The 13,401-nt window shown below is 45.3% G+C and overlaps 1 protein-coding gene across 1 annotated transcript in view; it reads right to left on the bottom strand.

Annotated features, from left to right (window-relative positions):
• Positions 1–13,401, bottom strand: part of LOC139746496 (nucleolysin TIAR-like) — a 1,460,715-nt gene that overhangs the window by 1,165,708 nt on the left and 281,606 nt on the right. The window contains exon 2 of the mRNA XM_071657791.1: positions 6,777–6,814. Coding sequence (XP_071513892.1) covers positions 6,777–6,788 — 12 coding nt within the window. The 5' untranslated portion in view covers positions 6,789–6,814. The remainder of the gene's footprint in view (positions 1–6,776; positions 6,815–13,401) is intronic.

Below are 13,401 nucleotides of genomic sequence, written 5' to 3'. Positions count from 1 at the left end.
AAATTTGCACAGTGGTCAAATGATTGGCAATATAAGACTCGACTTCGTCTACGATGTATCGTAAGGTATTGAATAATGAGACGTTGCCAGCAGGCATTACTCGTATGTTGGATTAAACACTACAGTGCTCTTCACACTTGAGTTCAGACATCTGAATACAGTGACTATTGTACTTTATCGTTCATATTTATGATGAGCACTGGTTATATGACTAGTGTTGGAGGGTAGCTTGGAAGTGAATATGAATTCTTTAATACCATTCTTTAAGAAATATACTAAATTCAGTAAGCTATCCCCAATATTTCTCATTTTCTACGATACGCACTTCATAGAAAAGGTAATGCGGATAGGGTACTCTCAACCGAATATGTTGAGGGAATTACAATTTTACAAAAAGCAGCACAGCAGTAATGATGAGAGCTGTGTTACGTACCAGACAAGGGTCATAATGATGATGATGATGAAGAGATCAGGAGAGACCTCGACTTTCTTGATGATGATGAAGACGAGGCAAAGGAGAATGATAATCCAGAGGATATCACACTCATGTCTGACGGGTATCAACTAGGAACATGTCGCGCCACCATTCTCCTGCATCTGATTGTAGCGCAATTTGCGCACTGAGCGGCGAAAACATTTACGATATTCCGAGTTCGAACTACTTTTCGCCCGACCAATGTAGGAGAAAATGGGAAGCAGGAAAATTATTTCTTTTTATTTTTTCCATAAAAATCATTGTCAATGACGGACAGCAATATTCATTTAGAGGATGTGTTGAGAATAATGGGGCCGTCAGGGAACCTTCAATAAATACACTGCACGGATAAATTAATCGACATGGCTGAAAGCCCGCCATTCCACGCCATTCTAATCCCACGCCACTCTGGCCTAATCGCCATCCTAACTTAACGCTCTTCCAATCGGCTCGCTGCTTAAACTACACGCCACTCTAATCATTCAAATCTAACACCACGCTAATCGCCAATCAAATCACACGCCATTCTAATCACTCTAATCTAACACCTTTCTGATCGCTGCTCTTACCTAACACCCCCCTAATCGCCACTCAAATCACACGCCATTCTGATCACTATTCTAATCTAATTCAAGAGTCGAAATAAAGTTATAAGTGAGTTAGGGAATTACTGATTTGGTTTTCACTTTAAAAATCATAACTTGAAAGAAACAGCGGAGTTGTTTTCTTACTATAACTTTGGTTATACAAAGCTTCATTATAGCTTTGGCCACAGCCTTGGATCCCGGTTAGCTTCGGTTATAACTTGGTTATACCTTTGGCTATAGCCATGGTTACCATTAGCTTTGTTATAGCTTTGGTATAGCCTTGATCCTTCGCAACTCTATATTTTCTTTGGAGAAAATCATTTAAGTAGTCTCTCTCTCTCTCTCTCTCTCTCTCTCTCTCTCTCTCTCTCTCTCTCTCTCTCTCTCTTGTATGAGAATGGTTGATTGCAAGTCCACGACGGTACGACCCTTGAACACGATAGGCACGACCCTTGAGGACGACGGTGCGACCCCTGAGCACGAAGGTATGATGAGCCTTGCCAACCATGGTTCATGTTGTGGGTATGACCGCCTGACCTCTGACCTGACCTACATAAGGGTCAGGATAAGATTGCCATCCAGGTCATGATACCTGTGGGTTACACAGTCGTGTTTAAGTGTCGTCGTATCATTGTTCTCAAGGGTCGTCGCAGCGTCGTGCTCAAGGGTCGTCGCAGCGTCGTGCTCAAGGGCGGTCGTACCGTCGTGATCAAGGGCGGTCGTACCGTCGTGATCAAGGGCGGTCGTACCGTCGTGATCAAGGGCGGTCGTACCGTCGTGCTCACGAGCTTCCACAAAAACTAATTCGTCTTGTCGGCGCTGCACGTCCACCGTAGACATCGTTTTCATCGAGGCTTTAACAACCAAACAACAGGCCACACCAGCCCAGACAACTAACTAACCAATCAAAAGCTGCCGCTCCTGATTGCAAATTGTTAGTTTTGTTTGTTGGACGTATTCATGAATCTGTAATGCTGGGGATACAATCATATTCCTGTGTTTATTCATGACAGTAACCTGGTTAACTCGAAGTCACGCCACGGTAGAGATGGCCCTGAGGGTGTGGTAGAGATGGCCCAGAGGGTGTGGTAGAGATGGCCATGGGTGTGAGGTAGAGATGGCCCTGAGGGTGTGGTAGAGATGGCCCAGAGGGTGTGGTAGAGATGGCCATGGGTGTGAGGTAGAGATGGCCCAGAGGGTGTGAGGTAGAGATGGCCCAGAGGGTGTGAGGTAGAGATGGCCCTGGATGTGTGGCAGGAATGGCCCTGGTGGTGGTGGTTGATGGAGATGGCCCTGGTGGTCATGTCCTTGGTGGTAGAAAGCCCAGGGTGTGGCAGAATTGGGCCTAGTGGCGGTGGTGGTGGTGATGGAGATGGCTCTGGTGGTGATGATGGAGATGGCTGTGGTGGTGGTGGTGGAAACGGCTCTGGTGGTGGTGATGGAGATGGCTCTGGTGGTGGTGATGGAGATGGCTCTGGTGGTGGTGATGGAGATGGCTGTGGTGGTGGTGATGGAGATGGCTGTGGTGGTGGTGGTGATGGAGATGGCTCTGGTGGTGGTGATGGAGACGGCCCTGGCAACTCTGGCAACTGACAATGTTAATCCAGTGAGCACCAGAGCGCGGCCCTTGAGTACGACAGTGTGACGCTTGAGCAGGAAAGAATAACCCATTAAGTACGATCCGTTAAGCACGACGGTACGACCCTTGGGTGTGATGGCCTGGCCTTTGACCTGACCTCCGCGTTTAGAGTCCGGTCATAAGGCCATGTCACACTACCCAAGCATCGTACCGTCGTGCTCAAGGGCTGTACCGTCGTGCTCAAGGGCTGTACCGTCGTGCTCTGTGAGGTACATTCTAGCTAGCCAGCAGGTAACCCTCATTTACCTCCCCCCCCCCCACACACCCCTCCCTGACCAGGCCTGATCCAGTGCTACCCAAACACACTGTTACGAGTACCAGGACACACCATTAAGGCTGAGTGTTACCTCCATATGGAATAGAAAAAGGTTCCCCATTTTCTTTCCCTCGGTGCCAACCACCTCCACGGCAAAGTTCCGACGGTCCGAACTGGAAAAGCTCGTGGCACGCGGAGGGCCAGATCGTTAAACTTTTGGCCCGGGAACTTTGTGTCTTTTGAAATGTAAAGATCAAAGGAGAAAAATCTCCATATTGATTGTGGTTTTCCCGAGTTAATGGAATTTGAATTCAGTCTTTACTCTCGCTATAGTTTGTTAATAATGATCTTTACTTCTGAGTTTTATTAAACGTTCGTTATATAGTATAATCCTAAACACTGGCGAATTTATATAACATTTCACTATATATATATATATATATATATATATATATATATATATATATATATATACAGAAGGAAACAGACGTTTGTGTGGACATAAAAAAACACTCAGTCAGTCATACAGTCAGAAGGAGAGACAGACAGACTGATAGACTGGTATTTGGAAAGAACTAACGATCTATCCACCAATCACATACGTAAAGAGAGCCACTAAATCGAATCACACACCAATCTCATGACTTGCAACGATGTATAATAACCTTACTGAAACAAAACAATGAAAACTTAAAGAAAAAATAAGTGTGACGTCACTCCCACATTATTCCAAAAAGCAATAAAAAAAAAGAAAGAAAGAAAGACGAGAGAGAGAGAGAAAGGCAGGCAGGCCTTCCGTATTTTTCTTTCATTTAGCGAAGGCTCCCCAAAGATTGGCCCACAGAAATCTAATACAAATATAGAGTTAGGACCGTCAAATATCATGGCTCTGGCGTTGTCTTGCCTGGCCCGGGATCAAAGTGTGTGTATCTGACCCCCCAAGGCTGAATGACCTGAAAAAAAAAAGAGAGAGAGAAAGAAGTAAAGTTTCGACCATATCCGGTGTCTTGAGAGAGAGAGAGAGAGAGAGAGAGAGAGAGAGAGAGAGAGAGAGAGAGAGAGAGAGCCTGGGGATAAAAAACATATGTTGTTTTGGGATGTTGGTTTGGAATAGCATGGGGTGTTTTTTGGGAGATTGTTTCGACGGTATGCGCTGGCATGGGGAGATGGTTTAGGTCGCATGTGCTGCTATGGGGAGATAATATTGACCTTCATATTCTGTCTTGGGGAGATGATATTAAGCTGGTGTGCTCCTTTGGGGAGACAGATAGTATTGACCTCATATGCTGGCTCGGGGAGGTAGTACTGGCCACAGGTGTTGCATCTGGGCGATGGTTTGGACCACATAAGTTGCACGAGCAAGAGAATTTCCGAAACTCGTCCAATAAAATAGAAGACTCTTAAGAGTTGCAACCCACGCCTGTGGTGCCAGTATATCAGAGACGAAGAAACGAAGAGAGAGAGAGAGAGAGAGAGAGAGAGAGAGAGAGAGAGAGAGAGAGAGAGAGAGAGAGAGAGAGAGAGAGAGAGACGACTTTCCGGTGTCATGAGCAAACACTATGGCAGATGATGATGGCATGGGCGTGTGTGTGTGTGTTCTTGTTTTGGAACCTTCTGTGGTCACACGATTCTCAAGGATTCCTGCACCCGAGGGCGAGGTTGACTCTGTCTCTCCCATACCCATCCTATCTCTTATCTCTTCTTCTCCTAACCCTTCTTTCTTCTCTTCCTCCCTCGTTTCTTCTTTCCCTCCGTCCTTACTCTTCTCTCGACCTTTCTATCTCCTCCACTCCCCCCCTTTCATTTCCCTTTAGTCTCCTCTTCCTCTCTCCCTTTCTCTCTCCTCCCCATCCTCTTTTATCTCCTCTCTCTCTCATCATTTCATCCTCTCCTGTCTCCTCTCTCATCCTACCTCTCTTTCCTCCCCTGTCTCCTCTCTCACCCTACCTCTCTTTCCTCTCCTGTCTCCTTTTCGTTCCCTCTCATCATCTCTCTCCTTCCACTCTCTCTCTCTCTCTCTCTCTCTCTCTCTCTCTCTCTCTCTCTCTCTCTCTCTCTCTCTCTCTCTCTCTCTCTCTCTCTCTCTCTCACCTCTCCCTCCCTCAGTCTTAGTGTCTGTCTGGTTGAGGTTTTCGCTCTGTGTCTGGCCTGAGGATCCATGAGGCCCGGCTCCAATATCCTCGTCTTAAAGGGACGTTCTCCGTCCATTAGCATAGAACATCTTATCATTACACTTACACTTATTTGGAAGAATACGTACGAGAGCCGGGATGGCTCTGACCCACATGGGCTGCGCTTATGAACTAAATCTCACGTGCAGACTTAGTAAGGTGCCTACCACGCACCTCACACTTTACTCATTAGTCTGTCCTTGTAGCCACAGATGAAATGCAAATTAGCGATATTTTTTCCCCGAGTATATAGTCGACGTGTGTCTGTCTTTGACAACTATGAGATGCGTTTATGATCGCTTTCTTTAGCACATGACTGTGCCTAATGACGCGGTTAATAAGGGACATAGTTAAAACTAGTTTCATCTTCCTCGTACACAAACCCTAGCGAGTTTTCCCCGGAGTCTGATTAAAAAAAAGGAAGCAATCACGGTACAAAATCCGCCTCTGAAGCGTCAAACATGGCTCGAGGGCGACATACTTCTAGTGGGATGCTGAAGCGTTCGGCAATATGCCGGAGCGCAGGAAGTCACATGGCCGTATACAAGGATGTAAACCAGGTGTGGTGGACGGCACGTGACTGGAGGCAGAGGACTATAAAGCAGCTCCTTCTCCTCCTCCTCCTCCTCCTCCTCCTCCTCCTCCTCTTCCTTCAGGCAGAGGAACCCGTCGACCGAATACAAATGCAAACAATAAAAAACAAAAGTTTGTCACTCACGTGCGTAACACGTATTCCTTGATCGGTGCGCGTTCCTCGAGACAATACAGTACTTAATACGCATTTTCTTAATCTTAACCGAACAAAAGAACTTTAACACACACACACACACACACACACACACATAAATACATACTCCCTCTGAAATTTTACTCTTTTCTCCTTTCCGTTTACAGTCCACTAAATAAACCATGTTCTTCCGAGAGTTGCATCTATTTCAGTAAAAAGAACCTCAATTATACTATAAAGGTCCACTTTTTTTTTGCGTAAAAAGGTCGCTCATATCTCTTAAAAGGACGCCATTTGTAAATGGTCAATTATCTGAGAGAGGGAGAGGCTGACGGTCAGTCTGGTCTGTGTTCCCATGGTAAGGAAGACATGTTTGTTCCCTTGTGTTTGTGGTCTGGTTCGTTCCGTTCCCTCCACCACCCACCCCGTCTCTGCTCCTGTGTGTCTGTCTGATTCACTGTCTGTCTCTCTGTACGTCTGTTTGTTTGTCTGTCAGTAAAGTTTACCCCTTCCATTTGGGTATTATGCTCTGTTTTTTATGTATCTATTTTGCTCTATTTGTATCGTGTAAATATTAGTTCTTGACAACCTGTGCGTGTCTGCATATCATGCTCTCTCTCTCTCTCTCTCTCTCTCTCTCTCTCTCTCTCTCTCTCTCTCTCTCTCTCTCTCTCACAGCCTTGCATCTGTGATTAAAGAATCAGTACCACAGAAAACTACATAAAAGAATTCCTGGGTGGGTACCAAAAGTAAATACGATGTACATACACATTAATTGTCTCCAGGTGGTCATTTCTTGGACACACACACACACACACACACACACACACACACACACAAGCAGAACAATTAAGAGACTGCAAGCGTTGATGACAGTATGACGGTATACATAACTTACAACAGATAAGATTCTAGGCTTACCTGACCCACCATGACGGACAAGTGCAGCGGAGTCTTACCTGGGAAAAGAAAAAGTTAGAGTTAATATGACGAGGTAAATACTTGGTCATTAATCTTAATCAGTTGATTAAAAAAATAATCAGTCTGCTAATCAATATTTTCAACTGTGGTGGCTTGTATATGATCTCTCTTGTGCTTGATACTTGACTCACAATGTAAACTAGGCACACCTCAGGTAGGGATACAGCTAGAATCCCTTCTTGTTACGGTAAACTAATTCCCTCTTTCAAGCGAAAATAAAAAAAAATTCTCCATCATGTGGAGGTAAACTGAAGGTTTATCTCGTCTGTAGTAAACTAACTTCCCATCATGTGTTGGCAAACCAGCTCCCCGACTCTTAAGTATAAACCAACACCCCCTCAGGTGTAGGTAAACCAACAGTCCCTCTGCATCTACGTAAACTGACACCGCCGCATATGTAGAGAAACTAACATCCTCTCACGTGCAAGTAAACTAACTACCCCATGTGTACGTAAACTACCCCTTACTTCTACGTGAACTACCAATTACGTGTAGGTAAATTAACACTTACATGTAACTAAACCCCCCTCTTACTCGTAGGTAAATTACCACCTCCTCAATGTAGGTAAACTACTTATCTGGAGGTAAATTAACACCCCATCTTATGTGTAGGTAAACCCACCTTACTGACGTGCAGGTAAACTAACTCCCCCCCCTCCCCCACTCCTTTGATGAAAGTAATTTAAAGTTAGACAGATCATTTAAAAAAAGGGGGCAAAAAAAGACCCTTTGAATCAATTCTAGGAGAGTAAAATTCTTGATTGAAAATTATCAAAAGTTACCTTACGCTTGAACGTTTTTTTCCTTCAGTGTCAAGATTACCAAAAGAGGCTCTTAGACTTCCAAATTGATAACAGGACTGTGAATTAGGCTTGTAGAGACGAAGAAATCTCGAAATTAGGAGTTGTGGGGAGGGGGGAGGGGAACCGGATGATGCGAGAGGAAGTTGACAACATTTCAAGTCACGGGATGGAATAAACTGCATCGAGGCGATATACAGGGGGCGACGTGCTGTCAATGGACTGACTAAACCAGGGCATACGAACCAGACGGGGCAAAACGAGCCACCTTCTTCCTGTTATCTATCATGTAGTTAACCATTGATGTCACTACCATTTACACCATCTACTTCGTGGTACCATCACCCATGGGTATGTTAGACAGGTAAATATGTAGTTGCATTATGTCTTTAGTGAAAGAAAAACAAAAAAACTTGGGTTAGTCAGTGTTAAAAGAAAATATTTCGTCAACTTTGAGGGTTTTGAAGCTGCTGACTCAAGTAGATGACAAACAAATACAACCATTATTGCTCTATGTGAATAAACTGTCAAAAAACGAAAAGAAAAGTCCTACAATTTCCCTCTCTCTCTCTCTCTCTCTCTCTCTCTCTCTCTCTCTCTCTCTCTCTCTCTCTGCGACCTTCCTTAACCACACATACACCTCGGCATTTCCCAATACGCCTGCATGCCAAGGGGTAATTTAATTTGTATATCCGGTCACGACAGCAATCAAGGCACACGACTAACGGCACAGAAAATGGCGCCCGGGGGTTTACCTCGGTGGTTTAAATCACAATTTCTGGCAAGGATAATTTAATGGTCTGTCAAGGGAACGCACTTGTTTTATTAGGCTACAATGACATGATTACGGTCATCTTGAGTCTTGAATGTGTGTGTGTGTGTGTGTGTGTGTGTGTGTGTGTGTGTGTGTGTGTGTGTGTGTCTATGTTTCTGTATATAAACGCGTTTGTATCTATATATGAAAATAGCTTTATATACGATGAGTCCAAAAGGTTACAATACACTTCCAAAACGCGTACGATGCGAAAAGAGAACATCCACATTAACATATTCGTTATATCACTTATACTTTTCCTTTTACTTCATGACTAAAGAAAATGGGAGGACAGTGTTTGATTTTAATCAAGTGCTGCAAAAAAAAAAAATGGACTTCCCACTGTTATGGACACGTCTGAATATCAGATCACCCTATAAAGAAAATGGAAAGTAAATGACACAGGTACAATTCCAAAATGGCGAGGAATCATCCAATAATAGAATAATTAAAGAACAAGAGAAGATCGAGAAGCGGCGGTTATATAATTATCTAGAATTCTGATACTCTAACTTCATTTTTCTGTGTGTGTTTGGAAATGGGTGGTTGTGGGAGGGAAGGGAGGTTGTGGCGATTGAGTGAGTGTTGTGATGATGATGATGATGTGTGGTTATATGAAGATGGGACAGAAAATGGGAAGATACGAACAATGTGTGGATATGTGACGTCACGGGGTGAATGGACGTGGGGCGGGGTCGAGGTCAGCTCGGGTGAGGAGGAGGAGGAGGAGGAGAGGTAGAAATGTCTGAAAGGATAGAGGAGTGAGAGATTAGGAGAAGGAGAGAGAGAGGGGAGAAAAGGAATTGGGTGATAAACCGGGGAAAAGAGATACAGACAATCATCACATTATCATGATACACACACACACACACACACACACACACACACACACACACACTTTTTCTATGAGCCTCCTACTTCTCTCTTCCCCAAGCTAATTCTCCTCCCCAAACATCCCCTCTCCCCTCCCAAACACCCACATTCTACTCCTCCCCTTTCCTCTCTCCTCATACCCACCCTCTCCCCACACCCGTCCTCTCCCACCCCACCTCTCTCCTCCCCTCTCCCCACTCGCGTGACCCGGCCATACAGTGTCTGGCGGCCACCACGGTGTCTGGAACCCTGTGTAATGGCTTGCATCCCATCCTCCCTCCACTCCCTCCTCAGTCATTTCCCCAAGACCTTCTTTGATTCATTACCTCAGTTTCCTTACCTTCTTCCCCCCTGCCTTAGGGTTAGGGTAGGGTAGGTCGCCATTCCTACTGGCTAGGGATGACCCACAGGAAACTGCTGCCCTATTTATTTCGTCTGCGTGTAATTCCCATCTTATTTTTTTCCACCTATTTGTTCCAGACGGGGAGGGGGAGGGGGGGGGGTTCTGCACGTAGAGGGGGGGGGCATCTCTTGTACGTTCCCGCTTTAACTAATTGATAAAAAAAAAATAAACTCGAAGTTTGTGATCAAGTCACCCCTTACTCTTCTCTCTCTTCCATGGTGGTCATATGCCTACGGCCTCTAGCCTCTCACTGTAACTCCTTTCACTTAATTCAGTTACCATCTCCGTTGCCCTCCTTTGCATCTTCTCTACAATTTCTTTATCCTTCTTTTAATATGTTTTGTCATATTTCTTGGTCTACGTCACACTGGACTCTCTCTCTCTCTCTCTCTCTCTCTGGCACGCTCTCGACTCGTCGTAGTTCAACACCCCGACTGATGGTGGCGCTACGGTCGCTCTGGTCACGAAATGTAATGCAAAGAATTCCTGTATCAAGCACTTGCCTGTTTGTCTGTGTCTCTGTTTATGTTTGTGAATACGCAAGTGTGTGTGTGTGTGTGTGTGTGTGTGTGTGTGTCCAAGATTTTGAGAGATCTACTTTCACGTTTGATGTACTTCATCAATCAATGCATTTTGATTACGAATGGAATGCAAACAAGAACAGTTAGGACAAACAAAAAGTGATAGTGTTTATTGTGAACATACTGGCTATAATAAGGGGCCATAGCTGGGATAGCAGAGGCTATAACAATGGCACAGTTGTGGTGATAACTGTAATAGGTTTGGAGATATAGCCAAACTGTTAGCCATAGAAAGGGGGTGATAATGGCGGTTCTGGTGAAGATCATATTACCTACATCGCTAGTTTTACCACAGTGGTGTTGGCAGTAGCCACACGCAAGATCAAGATAATGATTCTGTGGGCAGTACTGTTGGGCAGAACTGTGGTGCAGCTGCTATACCGCTATACAGCAGTGTGGTGCAGCTGCTATGCCGCTACGCAGAAGTGTGGTGCAGCTGCTATGCGGCTACGCAGAAGTGTGGTGCAGCTGCTATACCGGTACACAGCAGTGTGGTGCAGCTGCTATACCGGTACACAGCAGTGTGGTGCAGCTGCTATACCGGTACACAGCAGTGTGGTGCAGCTGCTATACCGGTACAGAGCAGTGTGGTGGTAGTCACGCTGGTGGTGGTGAAAGTCGCTATACCGACGCATCTAGCGGTGGTGGCAGCGGATATAGCGACTGGCTATATGGTGGTAGTGACAACATATTACATCGTCACAGTACGTGTTTCATCGCTGGTCATCAGAGTGCTGCCAACAGCTAAGAAGAGTGGGGTCTACACAGCTGAGAGAGAGAGAGAGAGAGAGAGAGAGAGAGAGAGAGAGAGAGAGAGAGAGAGAGAGAGAGAGAGAGAGATAACACAACCCTGATCTACTGGCTATCAGCAGCGCCCTGATGATGATGTCAAGTTGTCTAATCCCATGAGGAAGGAATGTATGGCGGGGTGATGATGGAAGGGGGTTTGTCTTCTTTGCAGATGGTAAGCCGCCAGGCCCATGCCAGGCACGTTCAGGGGGTGGATGAGGGAGGGATGGGGAGGAAGGGGGAGGGAGTAAAAAGGAGGGGAGAGGAGGAGGGATGAAGAAGAAGAGGAGGAGGAAAAGAGCGAAGGGGAAATAAGAAAACCAAGTACTTTCTGGCTTTTCTGTGCTTTGCAACAGACGGATATATATATATATATATATATATATATATATATATATATATATATATATATATAGATAGATAGATAGATAGATAGATAGATAGATATATCAATGTATCTATGTATCTATCCATGACTCCGTCTCCCCCCCGTCGTGTGTAACCATCTCAGGTACACCTCCCTCCTCTCCCACCACTTCCCAAATCCCCCACGTCCCCCATCCCCTCCATCACCTTCCAACTTCCCTCCCTCCCTCCCTCCCTCGCTTCCTGCTCTCATCTGCCACCCCTCCCTCCCAACCCACCCCCCCATTAAAGACCCCCATTATCTGGGGGGATCCCGTGCCCGCCTGAGCCGTGGTGGCTCAAGCTGACCGTCTTTTATGTCAGCCAAGGGACACCTTAAGGGGAAGTTTCCCAGCAAAGATTTGACCTCCTGTTTCCTGGAAAGAAATAGTGCACTGGGCGGATAAGATATATATATATATATATATATATATATATATATATATATATATATATATATATATATATATATATATATATGGGACCAACTCCAGCGCCACCAACAAATGTGGCATAATGAACATTGGTATTAGCAATACTGTTATACCAACGACCCATCAGCCCTTGTGAAACGGCTCATCCAATCATTCCCTCCTGCCTCTGTCTATCTATCTACCTATCCAGCCATCAATTCATCCTTTCTTCTATATTGCTATCGATTCACCACCTATTTATATATCTGTTCTTCTATACAGCCATTCATTGCTCCGTCCTTCCAAGTATCCACCAACCCATCCATCCATCAACGCATCTATCCTTCCTTCATCCATTCACCCACCAACCCATCCATCCATCAACGCATCCATCCTTCCTTCATCCATTCACCCACCAACCCATCCATCCATCAACGCATCTATCCTTCCTTCATCCATTCACCCACCAACCCATCCATCCATCAACGCATCCATCCTTCCTTCATCCATTCATCCACCAACCCATCCATCCATCAACGCATCCATCCTTCCTTCATCCATTCATCCACCAACCCATCCATCCATCAACGCATCCATCCTTCCTTCATCCATTCATCCATCAACCCATCCATCCATCAACGCATCCATCCTTCCTTCATCCATTCATCCGTCTCTGCGTAGCGGCGGCGGGTGAGGCTCGGGAGGTAAGCTGCCTAGCGCAGTTTCTCTGGCCGACCTAAGATCAGGGAGCCATGCAAAAAACGCTAAGCCGAAGCTTACCCGGGGAGACTGGAGACGGGGCAAAATGTTTATATGGTCGAGGTGGAGCAGAAGGGAGTTTATATGGCGATTTATAGTGTCGAGGTGAGGCAGGGGGGTTTATATGGCAGTTTATATAGCAGGGGTGAGGCAAGGGGGGTTTATATGGCAGTCTGGGTTGTCGAGATGAAGCAAAAAGGAGGTGGTATGGCGGTTTATATGGCAGAAGTGAAGCAGAGGAGTTTATATGGCAGTTTATATGGTCGAGGTGAAGCAGGGGAGTTTATATGGCAGTTTATATGGTCGGGGTAAAGCAGGGGATGGAGGGAGGGGGTTATATGGCTGTTCATATAGCGGGGGTGAAGCTAGGGGAGTTTATGTGGCAGTTTATATAATCGAGGTGAAGTATGGGGGTTTATTTGGCAGTTAATATGATTTATGTGGTTCAGGTCGTTGGGATGAAGCAACTCAAGGTAGCGCTACTTCCAGTAGCAGGGATATGTAGATCCCTTTGGGTAGATAAGTTTTTTGACAAGTGAAACAGTCTCACCAAAGGTGACTTTTCACTTAGTGTTCAGCCTCTTGCATATGGAGCAAAGTAACATATATATATATATATATATATAGGCACCAGTGTCGGGTAAAAGTTCTCAACGAGGCCAGGCACTCAATGAAGGATTTAAAAAGGCAAAAAAGAATAGGTAAAAGGAAGGAAAGAATAATGTACG

This window comes from Panulirus ornatus, chromosome 65 (assembly GCF_036320965.1).
Source record: "Panulirus ornatus isolate Po-2019 chromosome 65, ASM3632096v1, whole genome shotgun sequence".
Classification (NCBI taxonomy): domain Eukaryota; kingdom Metazoa; phylum Arthropoda; class Malacostraca; order Decapoda; family Palinuridae; genus Panulirus; species Panulirus ornatus.
This window is presented reverse-complemented; position numbering and strand designations above follow the sequence as displayed.